This window comes from Ambystoma mexicanum, chromosome 5p (assembly GCF_040938575.1).
Source record: "Ambystoma mexicanum isolate Mex_15411 chromosome 5p, UKY_AmexF1_1, whole genome shotgun sequence".
Classification (NCBI taxonomy): Eukaryota; Metazoa; Chordata; class Amphibia; order Caudata; family Ambystomatidae; genus Ambystoma; species Ambystoma mexicanum.
In genome coordinates, this window is record NC_090930.1 from 141,319,006 (window position 1) to 141,344,694 (window position 25,689).

A 25,689-nucleotide genomic window follows, 5' to 3' on the forward strand; every position below is an offset into this window, starting at 1 on the left:
CTTGCTTCCTCCTTCCCTCCCTGCTCCCAGCCCACCCTCTCCTGTCATAGGCTGTCTGCTACTCTTAGCAGACCTTTCCAGGGTAGCCCCTGTGGCCAAGGGCCCCAAGACAAAGGGCAGCTCCAGGTTGTGTCTACAGGTGCCCGCAGGGGAAGCCAGCGACCAGCAGAAACCACCAAAGCGTGGCATGGGCGGGGAGTAGAGCAATTACTCCATTCCAGGAAACCCTGTCACTCGACATTACCTTACTTCAGAACTGTGAATGTTAGCATTGCCACACTTATTTAGAATTATCAACATTAGCCTGCGTCACATCTAGATAGGATTGTGAATGTTAAGTAACCCAATATTTACAGAGAATTGTGAACATTAGCCTGCACTGGACACATAGGGACTTGTGAATGTTAGCAATGCCACACCTAGTTAGAATTCTGAACATTAGTCTGCGCCAGACAGTATTGTACATGATAGAAAGTTCCACATTTAGTTCAAATTGTGAACATTAGCCTGCGTTGCATCTAGACAGGATTGTGAATGTTGGCCAGTGGCACGTCTATACTGCATGGGGAATATTACCAATGCCACATTTAGATAGAATTGTGACTGCTAGCTTGCGTCGCATCTAGATGGTTTTGAAAATGTTAGCAAGTTCCATATATATATATATATATATATATATATATATATATATATATATATATATATATACAGAATTGTGTACTTTAGCTTGCGCTGCATCCCGATAGATAGTGAAGGTTAGGATGTACCACTTGTGAATGTTAGCAAGCTCCGCATATAGATGTGCATCACATCTAGATAGATTTGAGAATGCTAGCAAGTTCCACATTTAGATAGAATTGTGTACATTAAGGTTGCACCGCATCTAGGCAGATGTGAATGTTAGCAAGTACCACACTTGGATAGACTTGTGAATGTTAGCGGGCTCAACATATAGATGAATGTTAGCGGGTTCCACATTAAGATTGACTTGTGAATGTTCCCAGGTTTCCCTCGATCCCTCCCCTGCCGTAGGGCATTTTGAATCATTTCACATCACTATGCTTACGCTTTACTCTGCCCGATCACACAACTAGGGTGCAGCTATACCCCTCGAATATTTCGGCCTAACTGATCACATATGTACACTATCCCATGAACACCTCATCCTTCTAATAAAACACACCTGTACCACACAACAAACCAGCATAGCTGCATACATAAGTGTCTCTCCGGCCTAGTGCAGCCAGAACCCAGTCTTGGTGTCCACACGCCAGACTGCACACATTGAAACAATATCAATACCACTACACCCAATGCTAGGATGAAGCTACATCAGCTGCACACTTAATTGGTGCACCCAGGCACCCGACACCCTACTCGCTCAACTGACCTGGACTCCCGTCCCAGAGGGCGTTCAACCTACCAGCACTGTGAGGTCATTCCAATGATATATAGAGTGCTATATAAATGCCTAAATCATGTAGCAAAATCTACATACTCCAGGGGCTCCCTTTCAGCAGCTTGAATGCTGAAGGGGACCAAACTGGCATCAATGTACTTCTGAGATAGATGCGACGGGGTGGGGCGGGATTCGAGGGTGGGGGGGGGGGGGTGAGCGTCGCTTTCTTTGATGCTTGACCCCGGACTGCATCATCTCGGGCAAGGCATGTCCTTTTTTCTCCCCTGCCCAACCAGAATCGATAGTGAGCACTTAGAAAGTTCTACTGTCACCTCTAGTGAGCAGGATGCTGGGTACTAGCGTTTCAGTTGCAGTAGGCCCTGTCCATCCAACTGTTATCCTAAAGCACAATGTGCATCCTTTGGGAACAAGCTCCTTTATGTTGGAGCTTCTGGCCTTCACCTCTCTAAAGAGGAATCAAACTCATTGCCCCCCCCCCTCCCCAACTCCCCTTATGCAAGCAAAATGCAACAGTGGATTAGTAAACAGCAAGGCTGATGTTATAATCCCCATCCCAGGTGCTGTGGCAATGGTCCTGTGCCTGCTCAGGTCATACCCAGAGTGCCTTGTCTGCAGAAAGTGAGAAGGGAAGACAGTACACTCAGTCGTCATAGCAAATTGCAAGATGTTTCACTCCTCCAAATATCACTTTTCTCGGTCTCCAGTAAACAGCACCTGGTGTGAGGTGGCTATTATAATGACAGGCCCGTCATTGAAGTACGTATTCCCAAACAACCTCTCTGGGAGTGTTCCTGCTCCATGGAGGAAGGACACTGCATTTCTCAAGGGGGGGGGGGGGTTCAAAGAAAGGTCTCCTGGGCTGCACCCACGATTGTTGTGGGTACATCCAAACCAGGCGGATTAATATGCACCAGGCCCTCATGAATGAGTCACTAGATCTCAGTAGACACCATAATAAAAACTAAACAATTCCTTGCATTTAGATATTAACCGACACCAGCCAGCTCACATACACAATGGTGTTTGGAACGAGAGGTCATGTTAAAAAGCCACCTTCCCATTTGCGTTAAGGAATGCACATGTGACCTTTGAACCCGTTATGCTGCCACTTCAGCACAGCTGCTGGGATGTAAGATGATGATCACAGCCAATGACGTGTGCATTATGCTTTTTGGCATTGAGCAGTATGTGGTCCAATTAGCACATTGCACTTTCAGAAACCTTTGTCTGCACCTTTTTAATAAGAGTACTACTCTAGCCGCAGGCACCATTATTGGAATGGCGGTTGATGACCGACATTTCTCCATTGATTTAAGAAATTAACTGTTAGGACCAATCCCCAAGGACTGTTTTGACAGTGACAGTGAGGACAATACAACAGGCAGGATTTTCACCCGGCATGGGGGGGGGGGGGACTTCCTGGTGTACACTTCTTGCCCTTATGGTAAGCAGCTCAGGCCATTTCACTCACAGATGGCATCCCACACTGTCACAAAGCTAGACTATGGAGTCAGGCCCAGACAAGACAGCCACTCGCTTTCTTGGGAGACCTTCGGGTATGGGGAGGCGGTTGTGGTACACCACTTAACCCAGAAAAGCGCACAATTGTTTTGGGAAACATGCTGGACCTGCCAGTTTAGCACCCATTCACCAAGAAAAAGACACTCAGCCTGACCTTCCCAGTCATGCGTATGAAGACCAAAGTCCCAAGTTGAGAACATAAGACTTTACACCCACAGATTCAATGGGTTTGGAGACCAGCCATAAATTCCACTCCGTACCCAGATGGCACCATCCAGTGAAAAAGCACATCAAGATCCCATAACCAAAAATTGACTGAGCCCTTGGAGGAGTGATGGAGGCGAAAAATCAAGTTCCAGGACCAGCTCTGCAGGCAAATTGATGAACACCTGACCCAAGAAATTGGGGAAGGGCGACCATGCAAGGGGAGCAGCCACATGAAGGATGTGAAGGCTTTGAAGGCCACCACAGAGTGGACTCTCAGGGGATGAAACCATCAGATTGGTAGAGCCCAGATGCACCCTCCAGCAGAGCCTGAGCCATATTACGGGAGGGGCTGGAAATGGGTGCAACCGGCAAGACCACAATATCAGAGTTCAGCTTTGTTGCACCCACCAATGGAAGACCTACACCCTTTAACAAAAAGGAAATACATAAACCTTCACCAAAATGCAAGTGCACCACCAAAGGAATTCATCTGGTTCACTAAGGCACAAAGATCTGCAGCCTAGGCCCCCCCACCCCTCAACAGAAGTTACCACCACCCCCCACCCCCTCGAGCAGTGCAATCCAGCCCACAGAGGGAACCCATACAAAACCCTCCCACAGACAGTGGTTGAAGTGGGCGAGAGTGGTGCTCCTACTTCTTTTAATTACGTTTTACAGTTCCTATACTTAAAAAGAAACTGTTCCGGAATGGTTTCGTTTTAAAATAAAAGTGGAGGAAGAAGTTGAAGCTTCAGTGCACTGCACTGAGCGTTCCCTTAAACAGCAGGCGCATGTGTTTTGGGGTTTGTATTATGCGTGGGAGGGGAGTGGCGATGGGGTTTGTGGGGAGCTGTGCAGGCTGGTAGGGAACATAGTTCCCCTACATCTTTTCGTACATTTCAACCACTGCCCAGAGCTTTATCCGATGTAATTGCAGAGAGTTCAGTATGAGGATTCTGGAGGCCTGACAAAATAGTTGGGAAAAAGGTGATGGTAGGTCTACTACCCCTCCTCTCCCCTCCCCACCAGGACGGAAGCTGGTGAGGATTTTAACTGATCAAGTTTAAAACGTATGGGATTTTTAAAATCACAAACATTGACAATGAGGAAATTAGGATAGAAAGAATAGCAGTCCAGAATTTGGGGTACAGGAAAATAAAGGTGCCTATTGGGTTAGGTGTTCAAGGCAAAAAGGGTGCAGTCTTTAAAGGAACAGATGGTTTGCGAAATGTCTGAAGTCGCTGGAAGAAGTATCCACTTTTGCAAAGGAATTATTTTTTCAGTTGCTAAGTGAGTGCATACTAGTATAGAATGCCAGGTGTAGTGGCCACACTGCTATACTCGCTCTTCTCCAGCCTACTCTCAACCTACCTACACAGAACACGATCCAGAATACTCGGGCAACATCACATCATTCACCAGCCTCACCGACATCTCATACTCCCAGACCAGCAATGCGACAGCGAGTCAATTACAACATTTGCTAATGGACAGCGCAATATGTAACAGTAGGGTGGCGTAAATAGACCAGAGAAACATTGGTTAAATCCAGTCACCACCCACCAATCCCAAGGAGGTCAGCACCTAAATGGTTTTAAGGGACTACAACACATGGCATAAGAGGACAGACGTCACTCCTGTACTACTTGTTCAATCACTAAAGGGCCACAGCAACTCAAAACCATTCAACATATATAAATGACCACTCCTCTTTGCAAACACTGACCCGAGGCAGCCTTTCAACCTACCACCCCATCACAAGCCTACCATTCTTGGGAAGGGAACATTAAACTACATGAGGGTCTACTTGATGACAGCCAGCCATTGTTCAGTCCAAAGTACAGGGTGGGGACTAGTGCTGCATGGTCTGCTCAGCCTTCCAAACAGTTGGCGGCACTCAAACTTCACGATTTGTGGGTTGGTCTGACAAACACCAGCTGGACACATTTGGGTCAACGCAAACACGGCTGCATAGATTCAGGTGCTTCCATTGAACAATTGCAGCCTCTATGAGCTCTGAAGGAACTCAATCTGTACACAGACAAAAAACAGCCCCATCGTATTAAAACACTGCTTCACGCTACTCTAATTCTGTAAATTGATCAGTTAAACATCACTACCACCGAAACAGTTTGGTAACTCAAACTCTTTCAAACCTGGCTTTCCGATGCACCTCTTGAAGGGAAATCGCACCAAAACTAGCCAAGAGAGCTTAATCCCAGGGTTTTAATATCAAGAACCTCTCCTACAAACCTCTTCATATCACCAAAATGGCATACATGAGCTAGTTTCAACTCCCTCCTGAAAATAGTCTTTTAGCCACCATCCAGATCCAGAAAGGGAGTCTCCCATGACACTGCAATGCCACCATCCAGATCCAGAAAGGGAGTCTCCCATGACACTGCAATGGAGGAAATTCACTCATACAGGGGAAACTGCCTGAGCCACGACACTCTTGCAAACAGTGACTCGTGCAGCCAGACAGCCCCTCGCCACCCACTAAGACAGATCCACTGGATTGCCAATAAAAGCCTGGATCAGAGTCACATGTTCAAAGCCATCTCTTCAAGTGCTACTGTACCTAGCCATCTACCAAATGCTAGTGCTATTCAGGGTGCTGCACCATTGCAAGATGAAACCGCCAATAGTCCGTCCGCAACAAAAACTCAAAGGCATGACACATTACGTGGCAACACAATAGAAGGTCGCACCTGCATGGTCCAAACACTGAAATTATTCAGGAAATAATTTAAGAACCTTACCATCTCCAAACAGCACCTCCTCAAACAACTTTCTGCAACTCTAACGCACTCTATACCAACACTCAGTGGCTCTCTAGATGTTTTAGACTGCAACTCCCATCTCTAAAGCATAGTCCATGGAAGTTTTAGTCTCAATCATCTGGCGAGCTGCAGGTTGCAGCCCCCTGTATTCGCTTTCAAGGAAACATGGTTAAAACCGCTAACGTCTAGGGGTCCTCTCCATAGGTGTGTGCAGTGAACAGGTAAGTTTCCGATTAAACAAAGCCTGTTAAACTGGCACTTGCCAGGAACCGGCAAATTGTTCCAAGGACAACATTTGACCAAATTATTTCCCATTTGGGAAGCAGAAGCTGATGGTGGAATGTAGCCTCAGTGGTGCGACGCACCAATCCTTACAAACTAATACTGAAGTACGACCAATCAAGGGAGAAAAAGGGGGTGTTTTAACTGGACCCCTTGTTACACATTTGATTTTATACCATTGCATCGTGAAACCTAGCTCAAGAGCAGCTGAGCGCTTTACAACAGGATTGTGCCAGAACTGGGCTTGGCATTTTATACAGTCACGCCATATTGGGAGGATGGGTGGGGGCTATTCCCCCGGCAGGTATTGCTGAAAGGCACCCTCTTAGTGTCTTAGTGTTTTGTGGAAACTGGAGGATGGCATTTTGCGCCTCTACCGGGATGGAGTACCAGATGGTCAGGGCGCAGCAGGAGACGCACTGCCAGTGTGTCTTCCCTTGCGTCCTAGCCTCGACTCCAACCGTTCGATAGTTTTGCTAGGTGATGTGCGAGAGCCTCCAGGTGTGGAGTTTAAGGTACAGTGTGTTCCATTGGGGACCGCTTTGTAGGATATGCAGGTGGTTGTGAATATGATCCTGGCACACCAAGTGCTCAGCGTTGCAGAGATCTTGAATACATGGCTATAGGCAAGCACCCCTCCATCCCCCACCGGGACAGTATCCATCAAAGCTCTGCCTCTATGTGGTGGACTCATTCTGCTTCATCTCCAGTCAGGGTTACCCCTCTGGATCTGTACATACCACCCCTGTCCTGGACACCCATCCTGAAAGACAGTTCCATGCATCTACCACACGGATGTGAAATTGCATTCTTTGGAAGGGTAAATGACGTTTCAGTTCTCAGCGGTATTAGACTGTCGGAGAAGTTACTAGAGTTCCAATTTTACACTTCGGTTCAGAAGGGAAGGCCATGGTTTTGGGAAGGGGTAAAGGGGATGTACATGTTCAAACTTTAGTGCTCGGCCTCCTCAGGCGTTTTGATTTCTGCTTGGTCCAGCACAGCAGTAGTAACCATTTGCTGTGGACAAAGTCTGCCAAAAACGAATTTCATTATAGTGGAGAACAAAGTACCCCCATTCCTCGTATTGGTCAAATTTCTGGTGGCCAACTCACACTAGGACCCAGCCATTAGCAAGTTGCCAACAAATGCCAGGTGAAAACGAGCCCATGCACCTAGTCTTGAACAGGATAGTCAGGATTGCGCCCTGCCTTGGGCGCAAGAAGTGGACAGAATCCCGGGCAGACGCCCTATTGCATTGTACTGTGACCACAGTATCAAGCCTTATGGAGGTGCTCACAATTGCCCCACCACAGTAATGCAAAGATGCATGCTATGCACATCCAGACTTTGAAGCATGTCAGCAGCAGCAGATCCAGTTAATGTTTACCAAAACATAAAATAGAACATTTAATTTTGGCCAGATGTACCTTTAGAACCCAGTGTATTGGCAAACAAGCGATATTTAGAACAGTCATGGTGCCAGATAGGGGAACATTACTAGCCACAGCAGCCTGTAACAGGAGTTCAGACATGCTGTGATATCAATGCTATTCCTGCACCAGTCAGAAGTGTTCACCACAGCATTGTGCTGTGGCGATCATTTGCCGCAGCAGTGGCAGAGGATTTCAGCTCAAAAGCCACAGCATACATTTTGACAGACATCAAACACATTTTACATAAGGATCTCGAAGAAAAGGATGGGTCCTTCCATCCCCAGCATCAGAGGAAAACCTACAGCACCACCAAAAACCATTAAAAAAACAAAACAAAAATACTGCAGCATAGTGCTTCCCACCAAATGAAAGTCTGGTGCACATTAGTGTGGAACATTAACAGCAGCAGCACATCTGCTAGATCGAATGGACATGCACCCAGGATCCCAAAATGGGTGACGTATCTATTGGATCATGGGCATTCGCGTGCCTTCTCGAAAAGAAAAATAAACACCAATTCTTCGTGCCCTCCATAGGTGTCGCTGTGGGGGACAATGCTTAGAAAGTAGTTCCAATGTATACCCTTGGTTATAAGATGATTAACTGAGAGGGTGGGTCTCAGAATCTTGGTAGGGGTTTTTGGTCCTGCTTTAAAAAAATGTTTTTTAAAAAAAAATGCAAAACAGTACCACCATAAACCATCACCAACAAGAGGGATTCCAACAGGTCTGGTTGATGGGGTTTGGCTGCAGATTGCAATGGGCTACACAACCACCAAAACCTTTTCAGAGAGCCAGAACAGGGGAATCACTAGGGCCAGACTCCCAGAGGGATTTGTTTTTTCGTACCAGTGTAGACGGTACATGCCTTTTCAATACACTGCAAAACCAGTCAGGGTGAGAAGCTAGTCCTTCAATTCACGCAAACGCTGCAAACCTGGATCTGCAACCACAACGCTACCACCAGTCAAGTTGATAAAAAGTAAGGACTCTGGTCAAGACAGACGTGTACCTTAGAGACCATGGAACTCTAGCGAACTACTGCAAACAAAAGGGTTCTGACAAGTTAGGGGATTTGACATGAGATCGAGCATGCAGGTAACAGCAGCGCATAGGATTAGATAGGCATAGTGGATTTAGATGACAGGTGTACCCTAGCCAGGAATGAAACTTAAAAGTCCAGTGCCAGCAAAACCCACAGGTTTAAACAGAAGTTTAACACTCACCTGACCCATCACTAATCAAGCGGGATTCAATCCAAAAATCTACCTCAAAACACACACCATCCAATCAAGTTGCAAACTCGACGTTTCTCGGGATGCAGTGTATCCATAGCACGCAGTACTACATGGAAAAATAAACCAACTTCACTCCAATTTGTTCTTGCAAACCATGGACACATTTAACTTGGTACCCAACTTTGATGGTCAAGTAATATGTTAAGCTTGCCAAATCTCCCCTACCCTTTCTGGGCACCATGTATTTTTGCAACTAAGGAGGGCATCATTTTTAAAGCAATGGGCGACTCTTCTAACAGATGTAACCCAGACTATGAAAGAAGTCACTTGTGTAAAAAACACGAGAGCCCAGAAGCAAACACCGAGTGCACGGCTGTTTTTATGGCCACTAATGCAGAAAAAGCAACATAGTACCGGTTACATATCTTTAGACCGAAGCAATTTATTACCAATGCACGCATATCGAATATTTTATAACGAAAACGTTTACAGAGAAAGCACTTTTTTGGGCACCCTCCAACCCCGCCCCCCCCCCCGCATCCCCTTTTTCAATCCTTAAAACCCCACCCAAACGTTTCCCAAAAAAATGTAATCCATTATCCGACCCCTAAATGCATTCTCTATAAAGGGTATCATAAAATATTCGATATATGTTAATTTCATGACTGTACTACTTAAAGTACTGCCCGCCATATTGTTGAGTTGAAGTAATGGAAGTGTGATTGTGCAAATACCTATACCAAGGCCAGCTAGACTGTACCATCTCACCAAACAATACAAACATTATTTAAAAAAAAACTTTACTGGGGAAGGCAAGAAACAGTCCAACATGTTCAGAGCCCCTGCATATTTTACATGTTTTATTGCACAACTTTGCACAAGTATTTGGTAACCAAAGTGCATGGTCCACAATGAAGGTGCATTTAACAAAAATGGTAGCATAAAAACCTAAAATAAAAATTAAAAAAAGGTACATTAATATAGTCCACAGATCGTTTTCCAGAAGCCAACAGGCATGTATGTCCTTTGTTAAAAACATGAAACACTTTATGCGAGGGAAATAAAACTTTATGCAAAACAGTTAGTCTTAAAAACCACTTGTCCTTCGATGAACTGGAAAATTATGAATCTATGTGGAGGGACCGATGTGTAGATTTGTGTCCCAAGAGCACTCTTGCCCATCACCATCAGAGTAGCTTCCCAGGCCTTCGCCTAAATAGAGCAGAGCACCATGCCTTCCCTAAATAGAGCAGAGCACTCTTGCCCATCACCATCACAGAGTAGCTTCCCAGGCCTTCCCTAAATAGAGCAGAGCACTCTTGCCCATCACCATCACAGAGTAGCTTCCCAGGCCTTCGCCTAAATAGAGCAGAGCACTCTTGCCCATCACCATCACAGAGTAGCTTCCCAGGCCTTCGCCTAAATAGAGCAGAGCACTCTTGCCCATCACCATCACAGAGTAGCTTCCCAGGCCTTTGCCTAAATAGAGCAGGACACAGTGACATATTCTCCCCACCCGGTGGCGATAAACAGTTCCAGCAGACGCCAAGTGGAGATTAGTCCCATCATGCTCCGTGTTCACACGAGAGCAAGAATCAGCAGCCCCCACCAGAATCAAAGAGCAACGCCAGGGTACATCCTCTGCTCGCCATGCATTGCCCCCGTTGTGTAGTTGGCATGAGCGTGGCCGTACATAGTCCTGCCATCCGTGAACGAAGCTGGGGCCATCAATATGGCATGCTCGCCCCCGGGCATACTGTAGTTCAGGTAGGGGGTCTGCATGTAGGGCTGGCCGGTGGAAGGAGGATGCAAGAACTGTGCTCCCTGTGGGCAGCCCATCAAGGAGAAGTGGGGCGCCCCCGCCGGCATGTACATGTTGATGTTCTCCGGCCCCGGCGGGCAGACGTTGTTCTGCGGCAGCCGTGTGTCCAGCGAGGGGCGCAGGACCGAGCTGGAGCTCGAGCTGGAGTGGCGGGACGGGGTCCGGTCGGAGGGCGGGTCAGCCTCCAGCAAGCGGCTCTGGATGGGCGGGGCCGCGCTCTGCAGGCCCTCCTCGTCCATTTTGATGCACTTGCAGCAGCAGATCCCAACAAGGGAACCAACGACGATGAAGGTCACAAAGACGCTGCCCACCAGCAGGAAGGGCAAGTACATGGGCACTGGAAACAAAAAAGGCGAAAGAAATTTAAAAACTTTGCATATGTCAATGTAGACCACTAGAGCATGCTGCAGGATCAGAAAGCTTAATGGGATGGCACTGCCACAGAACCTTTCCCTCCCAAGAGAACATGCATACAGCGCTACAAAATATACAGGAGAAGAGTTTTTGCCGCAGGAGAGGACATCGAAGTACAAATCATCGACTGCTAACAGATTTGTGGGGGGTGGGTGTACGTTTGTGTAGGAATTCATGCAAGGCGGTGCTGGGGGGGGGGTCCCACAGGGGTCCCACCCTCCCCAGGCTGCATAAACTCCGTGACTTCACGAAAATGTCAATGTTTGAGCTTCAATGCAGAATTACGTTCCCAGAAACATTGCCACTTACAAGAGAAGACATTCTCATGTCAGCGAGGTTAATTATCTGGCGCCGTTCCTATATACTGCTAGCGGTCGGCATAGGTTTAGAGTTCACACGACGAGGAGGCGGCGGCGGCAGAAGAAGTTCTGTAAATGCAGCAAAACAAGCTCCACTGCACGGATTACGTAGGTGTAAGTGTCTGTGGGGAGGCTAGTGGTCTCGTGCATAAAAGAGGTGCCAAGCAGTTCAGACTGAACTGCCCCCTTTGAGGCAACCAATTAGGTAATCTCTGCTAATCAGTTGGCGTGGTCACAGTGAGTGCATACAGCTGCATTGATCGTGCCATCATGGCAGCAGCTTGAGTAAAGTAATAGACTAAACTGCCATCAAAGACCCATCCAGTAGCATGGAGAAGGGGCAACACCAGTTGGCCAGGCTGGTGTATCGTCACCAGACCCCCCCCCCCCCCCCATGGCAAGAGGATGCTTTACCAACTTCTTTGGTTAGGTACACTCCACGCAGATGGGCCTGGGTGCCCCCATCCCTCTGGCCAAGTTCCCCTAGACTTTGCATGCTTCCCCCTCATGCCCGCTCGTGGATGTCTGGGGCATGTAAAGTTATAGCTTGTTCCCTCAACTACTCCTCTCCACTGGCCATCGCTACCATCATCCTACTCCACCCCTCACCCCCCCTAAAAAACACTTCTCCCAAAGCAAAGTTAAAGCTAATGTCATTCTTCCTACAGTAAAGGCATTTTTGCTCAAAACACGCACTTCACCTTTGTCTAATAAAATAAAAATACCCTCCCCATAACTGGTTTGAGAAGGGACCACTCACGACGCCTACAACACAAACACTGAATATTCACGTGCGAAAAGATAGGCATAGAAGCCAGCTGCTGCTTCGCGATGCCAAGGGCCAAAACTGAAGGTGGCATCAGATGGAAATTAGGAGGTTATCCACACCACGGCATGCCAATGACCAGAGCTGGCTCAAAGGTGTACACTATGTGCCGCGGCATGCCAATGAACAGAGCTGGCTCAAAGGTGTACACTATGTGCCACGGCATGCCAATGACCAGAGCTGGCTCAAGGGTGTACACTACAGTTCCCTTCTACAAAAACATCTGCAACAATACAAACGGAGGCCAAAGGACTCATGTAGACACCCCACCATCCCAGAGACCAGTGTTCCCATCTGGGGAATCCCCAAAGCTATCCCCACACGGAACCATTGGGGCCTATAACTTATGTAATTGAACCAAGACCATAAGAGTACTAGCCACGCGCCAGTCCCTGGTATGGTAGGCTACCACACTTGAAATATAAGGAGTGCAACAGTGTGAAGCAAAACAAGGGAAAATGTAAAGTGATGGGTTCAACATAATCTCCCTCCCCTTCATTTGTATCACCGATAGTCTCTTATGGTCTCTCCTCCTACTTGGGTCTCACCCCAATCGGGTACTTGATACCTTGTGATTCACTCAGATGGACTAACTGCATCTTCTCCTCTCGCCGGCCATCACCTGGAAGGTTTTCTTACCCTCACTTCTCCTGCAGTCTCTCCCTCCATTGTTCCCTTCTCTAGTTACCATGACCTCCCGTCCACTCTGATGTTACCACCATTGAATTGCCACTCCTACGCCCTCCTCAGCCTCACAAGTCCCCGCTTCTTCCACCACTCTCCAGCCTTCGCCAAACATACTGCTCCTGCCCCAAAGACGCAAAGTGTCTGCTGGGGCTGGATGTATAGGAAATGTATTAAGCGTGACTTAAGGCATCTTGGCGCTCCCCGCAAGACAGAGAAGGAGAATTTTAAAAGGTTTCCAGAGCCTTACGGAAGGCAAGGTGGGCAGTTGTGGCTCAGAGAGCGGTAGGGAATTCCAAAGGCCCGACGAAACTACAGGGACCAGGAGGAGGCCGGCAGAGCCCAGCCCACCTGCATCCCCCTTCCCCCTGGGTGGGACTGTCAGGCTCTTGGGCATGGGTTGTGATCGACGGCCTTCCCTAAAAAAAAAAAAAAAAATTAAAAAAAAACACCTGCTTTGGATTCATGGGACTGGAATTTACTCTTCACCCGGACCCTTGTCTGCTACATGCTCCGTCACGCATGCGTTTCATGTGCCTGGAATACACTGAGCATGCAGGGGATTAGTGATATATCTCCAGCAGGAGAATTCCTTGCCAGGCCAACAGCTGAAACTCTCACCATCCCTGAATTCTGTGCTCGGGTAATCATGAACTCGCAATGCTGTACTCACTTGCAGTGTTCACTGTGCATCCCTCAAGCTGCCAGTTACTGGTCATTTCATATGGCAAGAGCAGTCACAATAGTAGACACGCTTGTTGCTACCGATTAATATATGGAAAGCATCTCCCTAGGTTATGGATTTGGACCTGTTCAGCTCAGTTGGAGAGCCAAGGTTACTCAGCAGGGTCTCCAAAGTATTTGGGTAGGAGCAGAGTTGTGAAGACCAGGTTTCCCTGCAATGCGATTGACCCTTACGTTCCCTCGATGAGACGCAGAACCTCAGGAGGTCTTCACCTTTGCCAACAGATCCACCCAGGTCCTCCCATGCCGCTACCCGCGACCACAACAAAGCTCTGAAAAACCGAATCAGCTGCACTCTGCTTTGGTCTCAGACTTCTAGAATATGGGAACATTACTTCCAAAGACACCCATTTTCAGGACTTCCCATACACACTGCTCTGCACCAGGGGTCAAAAGGCCCAAGTTCTTCCGTTAAACAGCAGCTTCCCACCCCTCACATAGGATAAAGTTCCTGAGAGGGCCTCAATGCATCATTCACACATTGCAAACCAAAGGTCTGGAGTCCGATCTTTCAAAGAAATAACATTTTTATTTCCAAGGAGTATGCACTGCGACCACTCCACAGAAGAACAGTGACAGTCCTGATACAAAGCCTTCAATAAAGTCACTTATGCCTCCCTTCGTCCTCTAAATAATCCAGAATAGGTCTGCAAGACTTCCCCTTGGCCTCAAGCCCAGGGACTGCATCTCTCCAGCACTCATTTCTCTCCACTGGCTCCCAGTTGCTGCTAGGATCAAATTCAAGGCCATCCACAAGGCTTTCTGGGACCCGGGACCCCGCCACATCCAACTCTCTCTCCCTAAACACCTCCCTTCTAGAGCCCTTCAGTCTGCTAGGTACAACTCTGCGGGTCCCTCGCTTCTCCAAAGAACGGGGGGGGGGGGGCGGGGGCATGCCTCTCCTCTGCATGAGCTTCCCTCTGGAAAGGTCTCCCTGCCACTCTCAGGCTTGAGCCGGATCTCCTTAAGTTCCAGAAGCTCCTCAAGACGCTCCTTTTCGCCTCCTACTCCTCCCCTCTCCCCAGCTAACCCCTTCTCTGCGACAGGCCTCTGTTTCATCTGAGTATTAAAGGATTCCAGGCCCTCTTCCGGCAGCCCCAGCACCCCCCCCACTCTGCTTACCTGCTCTCCATGGCACTTTCCCCTCCCCCTTAAACTCCTACCTGCCCCGTCCTGTGCATACCTGCTTACGATGGCACTTGCCCTTTGGCCTCCCGTTACAACTGCACTTGCCCCTCACCTTCCCTCCTTAGCGCTTCATTGGTTCCAGACCTGCACATCTAACAGGACCATTATTCCATCTTTCTCCCTTGCCCCCGCCCCTTTCACCACTTGTATAGGCGGCTTACAAATGACCCATAAATAAATAATAGCATGCAAGTATCCTCAAAATCAGAGCTTTGGCCGTCAAAGCCAGTGAAGAATACATGGAAGAGGCCCTCCTTGAGATTAGCAGTCACAAGTACGGCTAGATATGCTCTTGGGAATAGCACAGCAATGTTACGCTACTCCAACAATAGCCCAGTTTCACTTAGAACCACCAACATTCCTGGAGTTCAATAAGGAGGGCCTCCTGGCTTTGCTCGAAGGAATGTGTAGATCCCACCCTGGAGAACCATCCATGTCCCATGCTACAGGCCCCATTGCTGCATTTAATGCCATGGACGTTCGCCAGGCGGCACCCCTCTTCACCCACTGTACAGCACTCAACTACTTCCAACTCGGTTTGGACTACAGAAAACGTGTCACATAGCCGAGTAAATCAGCACCCAGGGCTGTGAAGTCATTGGCTCCAGGTGGGCATGGCAGTGGGTGGAATCTCTAGATGGTTAGGACTACAACTCCCATTCGCCTTACACAGCAAGTGTATGGCATGAGGCCATGGGAGTGGTAGTCCTAAACATCTGAAGATCCACAAGGTGAAGACCAATACGCAGAATCCATGAATCAAAGGGTTAGGGGCGGATCTATGGACTAAGACTTGCTTCTGAACCTCTGGAAGATTTTAAGTAGCCTGGGTAGGGCTGCCTAAACCTACATTGTTTTCGGTATAGACCCTTTAAATAAATCCCCTGCGGGGTTTAATACATTCCTGTAAAAGGATTGGGAAGGCGAGGGACGAGGGGACACCACTTGGCCAAAAGCTACCACTGTGTTTTGCCTTCCAGCCAGCCTGCGTGCGCGCACTTCGCTACAAGACTGTCCCCCATACTGCCCAACAGCCACCCGCCCCACCACATCACTGTACAAGGACAGTTCCCACACCCTGCACAAGGTTACGCCACCATAAACATCTAGATGGGACTTTGAATGTTAGCATGGCCGCACTTAGAATTGTGAATATTAGCAGGTCCACACTTAGAATTGTGAAGACCAGCCTGCGTAGCATCCAGATGGGGTTGTGAATGGTGGCATGCCCACACCTAGATAAAATTCTAAACATTGGCATGCGCGGCATCTAGATGGGATTATGAAGGCCAACAAGTGCCACACCTCGACAAAACCGTGAATGTTAGCATGCTAAAAGGTCAGGTAACCCACTAACCAATATAAGCACAAACACTGCATACTAATCTCACTAAAAAAAAAAAAACTCACAACCACCTCTCGCACAATAAGCCGCACGCACTTCACAACACTGCCAACACCACATAAGCCGGAGCAACAGCACACGCAGACTGACGCCGATCCAATACCCGCACCAAAGCTCAGCACCCGGTGTATACCGAGTCGAAGCTGCCAACAGAACACCACTCCTCTCACTAGCCGACTCCCTCTTCACCTTATTAACCCATCCCACCTTCTCGTTTACAGATCCGCCAAAGCGCCTGGGGACCAATTCCATTGGTGACGGTGCGAGGCACAAATACCTTTAACATTAACCCACATGGGCCAAAGGCCATCACATCCTCGAGGCTGCGACCCGCACAGTCGCACCAACAGCCCTCCACCCCCCCAACACTTGTGAGTGGGGGATGTGTGCAATGGACTCCGATTGGGAAAGTAGCGAAGTTGGGGTTTTTAGGGGCTCGAACACTCTTGGAGTAGCTGTAACTCTCGGTGCTCAAATCAGTCATGAGTAGCCCATCGAGACCTCCTGGTGCCTCTTTCTAAATGCACAACTTCAAGTTCCAGAATGCAACAAAAAAGGGGCGGGGTGAGCTACTCATACCGACATAGGACAGCGTAGTGGTCCATGTGCAGACCCGTGTGTGTACTGTGGTAACAGCGTGTACTCAGTAACAGTTTATAAGATGTGCAGTCGGTTAGAGGGCTGCTAGGTGAAGGCATATTCTGACCTCTGACCCCTACTCCCCCAGGAGAAGGCCCACTAGGCGGTCTGTCGAAGGCCCATAGACCTCAGCATAGCGAAAAACAAATGGGGCTTCCCGAAGCAGCACAAATAACGAGTCTGCCTGCTAAGGACATGAAGGCACTGAGCATTGCCAATGCATGGACTATGAACATCCGTACAAAGGAGTTCTCCGGCCAGTACCGGGGTGTAGAAATGCCTTCTAAAGCAACCAGCCCCGAGGGAACACTCACATTAAAGAAGACTCTGCTCTTCCGAGAGAGATATCCTGCTGCCTGACCCCTGGAAAGAACCCGCCACTTCAAAGGGGCCTTCGAGAGCCATTACAGCCTGGAATGCCTCTCAAGGCCCCTTAATCCCCAAAGGAAAAGCATGGCATGTGAATGGATATCCCAGTTCTCAAAACAAAGCAGCTCCCTCTTAACGAAGGAGGGGAGTGTGAATCAACAGCGCCCGCCCAGAACATGCCTCCGTACACCAGGGTTCCGATGCGGCGTCCAACACAGCCCTTCGAATCAGGTCCCCATACATTGCTACCCGTTGCACACACCAGCGCCTGTCGCATCCATTCTTACCCCTAGCACACAGTGGCCTAGTACCCCACTCCTGGATAGCAGACAAACAGAGATGGGAGAAGGAGAATAAGTGGCAGAAGGGAGCCCGAGAGCGTCATCCACATAGCACTGAAAAATGGAGCAGAGAGCGGCAAACAAGGGAACAGAATAACCACCCTCACCATCTCGTGCTCCAATCACCCACCACCACCTTGAGTCATACATAGTCCGGCTCACTATCTCTTTCAATAGGGGCGCCCCGAGAAGCAGGTGGTGCACCCTCACCTTGCCTCTACCACCAGTACTCCCATCACCCAGCCAATCTAGCCACAAATCTATAGCCACACCTGGCTATGTCCCCTGAATCCATGTCCCACCTGGGTAATCCCAGAAGTACCTAAAGTTAAACCTGCCCCCCAAAGACTACATAAATATCATACACACGTGTGATTCCCCGCCCCCCCCAATTGCTTCACCCGTCTCCCAACACCAGACATTATTTGCAACCCCATACACCCTCACAAGTGCCCCTCAGTAGATGCCCACCTACAGCACTGCCTTTCCCCCCTCCCCCACTATACACTCAATAGTGAGCCCCTCAGTCCGCTCTACAGACTGCAGCGCAGCCTCCAAATCCCACCCCCCCCCCCCAGGCCTGCTGTGGCCCCCAGGTGAACTCACCTGCTGGTGGGTAGGTGCTCCCCATCTCCTCCGGGTCCTCGGGCGCCCCCTCCTGGTAGTCATTGCTGCACAGAGCCTGGTCCAGCCTGGCTTCGGGGGCAGAGCAGCAGTACCGGAGGCCGCAAGTCCCGCAGCAGAAGGAGGCCTCGGGGGAGTCATACCTCTCCGGGCACTGGAATCCACCGCGACGCTCCCCCTGGGGGCCCCCGTCCGCCCACGGGTGGCAGTACTCGCCGCAGGCCCCGCGCGCCGCTAGGAGCACAAGCAGCAGCAGGGCGCCCTCCATGGGTGCCAAGGCAAGGGGCGCCGAGGCAAACCCAAGCCTGGGGGGTGGAAGTATGGAAACCGAGAGAGGAAAAAACAAACACAACTCTAGAAGCTTATCTCACACCAGAGGCAATACAAAAAACGTGGGCTTGGTGTACGAGTGTGAGAAGTGAAACACCACGCTGAAAAAAATAAAGTTACAGAGGTAACAATTATCAAAAGTCCGAGAACAAAAATAAAAATGCAAAAAGGAACTGATAAATAAAAAAAAAACAAGGAGTGTGGGGGTTAAAATGCCACGCGAAAACTAATTACAACCTTGGAGAGCAACGAGGAATATACAAGTCGCAAAACTCTGGACAAGTTCTCCTCGCGGAGTAGTTTAGCCCTCCCGTAAACAAAAGTTGCAACGCGTAAGGGGCCCGGCAAGTTTCCTCTCCCTTTCCCCGGTAGCTCTTAGCAGCCTCCAGCGCTGGCTGCTCCAGAAAGCGCTCCAAACAAACTAGCCCCTGTCTCGGGTCTCGGGGAGGTCCTTGGTCTACTGAATGGGATGTAGTAATTTCCTTGGGACCCCGCCTACCACTGCCCTGCCTTAATCTCCTCGCAGCCCCTCTCCCTCCCCCATCCATCCCACCGTGCTAGGCCCCTGCTAATGAGCGCAGGCCCCGGCCCAATTAAAAACACATTCCTGCTTGTATTATTCCGGGGGGCGCCCCCCTTTCTTTTGTATAGTGCTGTGCGGCAACCAGGCCCAATTTAAACTAATCCCTTAATTGCCGGCTCCAAGAGAAAAGAGGCTGTCGTTTACTCGTCTTCCTCCGTGTAATTGTGCATGTGGCGAGTGACACTGGAGTTATTCGCGGTTTGTGGCGAGTAAATGGGCGTAAATGCGTTCACAATGGGCGTGAAAGTTGCATGGGGGGGTTCAGACACTTCAGGGGGTGCGACGTGGGCAGAGGCATGAATGCACACGTTTCTTGGGTGCTGTGTTTTCCTATTCACGCTCTGCCGCCGAGACAAGTCATTCGGGGTATTATTGTGATGCAAACCGAAAGGGGGAAGGAGGAAAGTGGAACAAAAACAACAATGTGGGGGTACATCTTAGTATAAAGGAAAAAATTGAAGGACGAATAAATTCTGTACAGCAGTAAGTAACCGAATTAAATATCACATCTATACGCGGAGAGGCAAGACAAGTACAAGAGAGCCAAATAAAGCAAGCCAGTGTTGTTGTTTTTTTTTTTAATCTGGTTCCTGGTTCTACATAAGGGCAGGCGAAAACATTATACATTAAACATGATCTAATCCGTTCGGGAGACACTAGGCTAGCCCCGGTTTTATATGCATTCTGGGACTTGTAGTCCTGGGTTTATAATCAGGGCATTCATCACTACAAGTCCCAGAAAGGGCCTGTGAAAACATTATACCTGCCAATATGATCTAATCCGTTCGGGAGACACTAGTCTAGCTCCGGTTTTATATGCATTCTGGGACATGGAGTCCTGGGTTTATAATCGGGAAATCCATCACTACAAGTCCCAGAATGCAAAGTTAAAATCGCTACTAGACTAGTGTCTCCCGAATGGAATGGATAACTTTGATATGTAAGAAACAGCTCTAACGTTGTCCCATATCACACCTAGCAGTTCACCCGGAATTCTTCCTGTGCATACTCCAGGAATTCTTGTGGGAGCAGGGCTCAGCGCTGAAGGATCCACTTGCAAAAGTTGAGCGGTCACCTACAACCACACAGGCTATACGGCTTCTCCAGACAGTAGACTGCGGTTCCTTTATCAGGGGTAACCAGACCGTGGTCTAACGGGAAAGGAAGAGGCCAAAATGTGAGATGTGAATCATTAGGTGATTGGAACTGTGAGCGAGACTTTTCTATATGAAAGCCCACCCTACAACTCGTATTACCAATCAACTCTGTGCATTCTTCAAAGACAATTAAATGAGCCACATAATGAAACTCCCTTTTTAACAGTTTAGTTTATATCCATGGCATCTGCAGGTATAACCTAGCAAAAACAGGGTTTCTTTTATGGCAACATTCGAGTTTTCGTAGTTGCATGCAAACAAGTTTGTGACAAACAATGACTAGAAGAGGGTACTCTTTTCACATGCTTTCTTTTGCTGCGTGTCTACGTTGTGAGACAATATTAAAGTGCACAGGAGATTTATCGGTATAACATTATTAGACATTTTGGTAGCTGTAGTCTTCATACTGGATATAGAAAATAAAGCGACAGTTATACTCTTTGTTTACCATGGTTCTGTGTGTATATGTTGTCAGGTTGGTGTATTATGTGATTGGTGTACTTTTTAATTTATCCTTATAAATTGAAAGTCGTTTTGTTGTGTTTCAAAAACAGAACAGCACATATTTATAACAATAATACCTTGGAAGGCATGTGTCAAGTTATTCAGACTAGACAGGTACAGCCACTTTAGTACCACACATGCTTATATGCAATCACGATACATGATCCTCTAGGAACTCATTCATGAAGTAATATCCTGAACCATGCAACACCAGGGGCACAATCAGGGAGACCAATCACTGATGTACTAGGTGGTCAGGTGACGAGAGTGTGTGACATCACTTCTGAACTGCTTAGAAGTGTCTGGCTAGGGGCGTTGCAGTTAAGGGTGGAACAGCAAAGGGTGAAGACTGGTCATTGACCAGCCTCTTCGCCTCTTCGCCTCTTCACCTATGATGAGCCTTTTCTTTTGCCTTCCTCCTTGCTGCACCTATGAGTACTCCTAACTAGCTAATTACTGTGCTGTCTATCCACACTGCAGTACTCAGCTACAATGCGTGTCCTCCTGCTGCTCATCTTACTTCCCCCTTCGCTTTCTTCAATCACGTTAAAACGCCCTCCTTTCCTATCCGTTTCATAAAACTCACATCTCAAAACTCCTGCTACTCCATATCGCTTTCGCCCATTTCCAGCAAACAAAGCCAATGAGCTAAACATACCTCCCCTAACACCTATTCTCCTCGCCTCTCATCCTCTGACACTCAACTTCTCTTCTCTTCCTTACAGTGTCAACTGAACTGTGCTCTCTGGAATGTTCTGTCTGTACGCTCCTTTATCACTGATTAGTTTCACACCAACTCTATTCCCCTAGACCAGTGGTCTTCAAACCTTTTATACCAAGGTCCCCCACAGCAAAAAACAAATAGTCCGGGTCCCCCCTGCCCTGCCCTTCTGTGTTGAGTGTTATTATTTTTTAATATAGGTGGCTACGGAATGCCTGGTGCCATAATATCAAAGGGATATGTTGTTGGGGAGACATTCCAAGACAGTAGGCCAATCTCTTCCAATCCAAACATGGAAACCCTGCAAATAAACACAAAATTCTCCAGTAGGGCTTTTATTTTCTCAAACTACATTCCTACTAGTATATTCAGCGTTAGGCAATTTGATTTTACACAGCAGGTACTAATGGGAAGGGTGGGCCTGTCTCTCTGCAGAAAGTGAGTCAATTTGTGGATTTATTTTTGAGACCGCCACTCTGAAGTTGTCCTCCACTTCCAGCCTTGTGCAGTATTTAGTTTTGCATACAGCCAATGCTGAAAACCCTATTTCACACAAGTAGGAAGACCCAAAGGGTAAGACTCTGTAGCACACTATGCTAATGTATAATACTCCTGGGTTACCTTCAGTCAAAAGTCACCCACTGCAATGTTCCTAAATTCAGATTGCAGGGTAGTGTCAGACTGAACCTCAATCAGCTCCTCCTGTGGTTCAACTGGAAGATGCCCAACCTAGACTGCCAGAAAAGGCTGACTCACCCAGTGATTGGTGCTAGGACATGCAGCAAGTGGGAACTGAACTGCTACCCCAGCTCCAATTGTTCTTTTCCAGAGGTCTTGGTTCCTCTTGAAGGCAAATAATTTGTTATTCATTGTAAATGAATTGGCATTGCCTCCTTGCAAAGAGATATTGAGGGTATTTCACTTATCAAAAATATCATCGAGGTATGCCAAGAGCACAAGCCAGCAGGGATCACACAGATGGTTTTCTTTGACAGTGTCCACATCCAAAAGGAATTGTCGCACTTAATTTCGGAGTTCAACACACCAGTTGCAGCACTCTTCCCCTGGACAGCCGTCTGACATCTGCGTGAAAGAGCAAACCGTCATGTTCTGCCCCCATTTCTGCACACAGAATTGCAAAGAGACGTGCCCTTGTTGGCTGTGCTTTGACGGCATTGTACTGGGGAGACCCCCAGCCGGCCCATAGAGTTGGGGTTTGCTCCGAAGTACTTTAAGACGAGATAGCTGCACCTTGAGATGGACGGGGTGCAGATTTATTACTTCATCACCAATCAATAAGGACAACTCAATGGTTTGGCAAAGGGAGTCAGTTTAATGACAAGTACACAAAACGGTCATGGCAATCGGCAGTGATGCGATAGTCCGTCTCACTTTAACTCCAATGAACTTCATACAAAACATAACTTTTATAATCAAATCGTGTCATAATCTGACGTGTAACACTCAAAAGTTAACATGCAATTCTATTGGTTAGGTAAAGGTAACTTTGATATAGGTTCTATATCTGTATGTGGTAACGGAGTGAGGGGATTGGGTAAACACTGTCAGGTGGGCGTCTAAGCCCTTTCTTCAAAAATCACTACTGTAGACGTCACTAAAAGTACAACGTCCTATTATTTCTATTAACTATAGGACCCTAGTGTTCAGAAAGATTTCGTAATTGTAGGTAATTTTCCTTCCATGTGGCAACCCCTAAACTTTTTGCTGTTGTTTTTCACCTTGTTCTTGACTTTGCCAGAGAAGTGCAGCCTTCTGCCGCACTCCTCTGGGCTTTTGCTCCTTTCTTATGGGGAAACTGACATGCCCTTAAGACAGTCAGTACCGGGGAACGCTGTTTCCCGTAGTTTCTTTTATCATGTTGCGGCTTTAGTGCAACATGACACAAGAGGGCACTGTAAGCTAAGTTACAGCTCTCTTGGGTCTCTAGCCTTCTACAGGCCCTAGATACTCGTTTAAGATTGTATTTGATCGGTGCAAGTCATTCAGGGACTGGAATGGTGGCAGCGATCGTTTTGTGTATTTTGAGCTCTTTTTGGCGTTCTAAGCGCGTTTTTCGCACTGAACCCAAATGGCTCCCAAAATGGCCAGACCACGAGGCTCCTTTGTCCTGTCCACTGACCGTCTTGCTCCCTTCACCTTCCCCAGGTCGAGCCGACCCGGGGCCTTCCTAATTTGGGCATGTACTTTCCCGCGAAACACGGATGCTTTCGCGGGCTTCTACATGTCTTTTGTGTGCCTCCAGGGTGTGGGCTGGGATGTCTGGTCCCAATACACATCCTGGGTGCCAGAGAGTCTAGGGTGGTGTGAATGCCTGGGACCACCGTGGTCCGTGATTGGTCCACGTATGGTGTGTGTGTTGATGAGCGGATCTCCCATTGGGTCCCCTCCGTTTTGGCGCAAAGGGAACCGTGGATAAGAGGGGGCTGGAAACACCACTACCATGTCGATCTCCTGAGTTCTCATGAACAAAGGAATACAGGAGCCAAGTATCCTGCAACCAAGAGGCTGGACCGAGGAATCGCTGGTGACCCGCTGAAGGACTCCTCCTTTGCACTGCTGTCGTCCTGTGAAACCCTTTCCTCCTTTGATCGAACCAGAAGGCCTGTACTGGTACTTCGACCTTTGGAATAGCGGGAACAGCTATTCTCGGCACCTTCATCATCTCCTGCCAGTAAGCCTTCGGAAGCGTCTCTGGACCATCCAGTTGACTGACCAGCTTACAAGGGAGTCTTGCTCTGTAACCGCCGCCAGGTTGTGTTGTATTTCGAGTCCTTGTCACTCTCACACGCTTAGTACACTTGGCGTTCCCAAGTCTGAAGTGAGTAGTGTACATTTGGCTCAGATACACACGGCCGCTCTGTTGCCCTGCTGTGGCGACAAAACTGTGCAGGTTTCTTCGATTGGGACGTCTTTTTTCTCTACACGACGACGAGGCATTCCCGGCTCTTCTGAACCTTCCAGCTGCTGAAACTAACGTGGAGAAGCCTGGTTCTGCTTGCATCGGGGACCGGTGAGTAGTATAGCTAGGATCTGGTCGCCCTCCTGCAGTAGCCCATTGCTCTTCCCCGCTGTGTAAAAACAGCACCCTTTTGTCCGTACTCGCGCTCTGCTTCTGCTCACTGTGGAGGCTGCGCTTGAGTCGCGGAACCTGTTCTTCTGTTGTGCACTAACCCGAACTGCCTGACTTCCTCCGAAGAGCTTCTTCTTTTGCCCGTTGGCACCAGCGTGTGCAGGTACTTTGAGCACAAGGCTCCACTCTTCGCAGGGCTCGGACTTCCATCTAGTTATGTGCCTCTGAAGGCGAACTGAGTCTAAAGCATTATCGCACTGCCTGTTTTCTTTCCCTTTCAGGTGGACTACACATTTCGTGCATATAACGCTTGCGACTGTCGTATTTGTATATATATTGTGTTGATATGGTATGTGTTGGCTTAATATTGTGATATTGTGATTTTCTCGCTACGGTCGTTGTTTTAAAGGCCTTAAAATAAATGTGTATATATTTTTGATATAACAACTGTTTGGAGTAGTTTGTAAGCGCTCTTGCTTTGTGTGCTCATTGCGGGCTTTCAGTCACCCTCACCCCTCTTGAGACCTAGTCTTGACCGCCGCGATCGCTACCTTGTCCAGAGGTTACCCTGTTCCAAGTAATTAGGTTGGCCTTCTGAACTTCTGCGCCACCGGGACAGAGTTCAGAAATCCATCTTAACAAATTGGTGGCAGCGGTGGGATACGACTGAAGGTATCCAGTGTTGCGCACGAACTAAGGCATTACAGGTTATTCCAACCAGGACACGTAGTGAATTGTTGTAGTATAAATTTAAAAAGGCCATAGTCCTATCTAACAGTATGGAAACAAATACCTTGTTAACTTTAAATGCTTCCAAATCAGAAACATTGAAGAAGATGTGTGCGGAGAGAGGTGTTTCCTCTCAAGGCACGAAATTGGAAATGATCCAAAGAATCGTGGCGTGGCAAGAAGTGCAGCTTGACGCTATAACTTCTGAGGACAGTGCAGAAGGTGGTGGGGCTGCTCTCACTGGTAGAACTGACGGTTCTGCCGCTGCACTGATCC

At 48.2% G+C, this 25,689-nt stretch overlaps 1 protein-coding gene across 1 annotated transcript; it reads right to left on the bottom strand.

Moving 5' to 3' along the window:
* Nucleotides 1-9,715: 9,715 nt before the first annotated feature.
* On the bottom strand, nucleotides 9,716-19,185 carry LOC138480792 (protein shisa-1-like). The gene is made up of 2 exons (XM_069612537.1): nucleotides 18,281-19,185; nucleotides 9,716-11,042 (listed from the first exon to the last, which is right to left on the bottom strand). The coding sequence occupies exons 1-2, from the start codon at nucleotides 18,564-18,566 to the stop codon at nucleotides 10,498-10,500; spliced, it is 831 nt and encodes a 276-aa protein (XP_069468638.1). The 5' UTR covers nucleotides 18,567-19,185; the 3' UTR covers nucleotides 9,716-10,497.
* Between the last annotated feature and the right edge of the window lie 6,504 nt (nucleotides 19,186-25,689).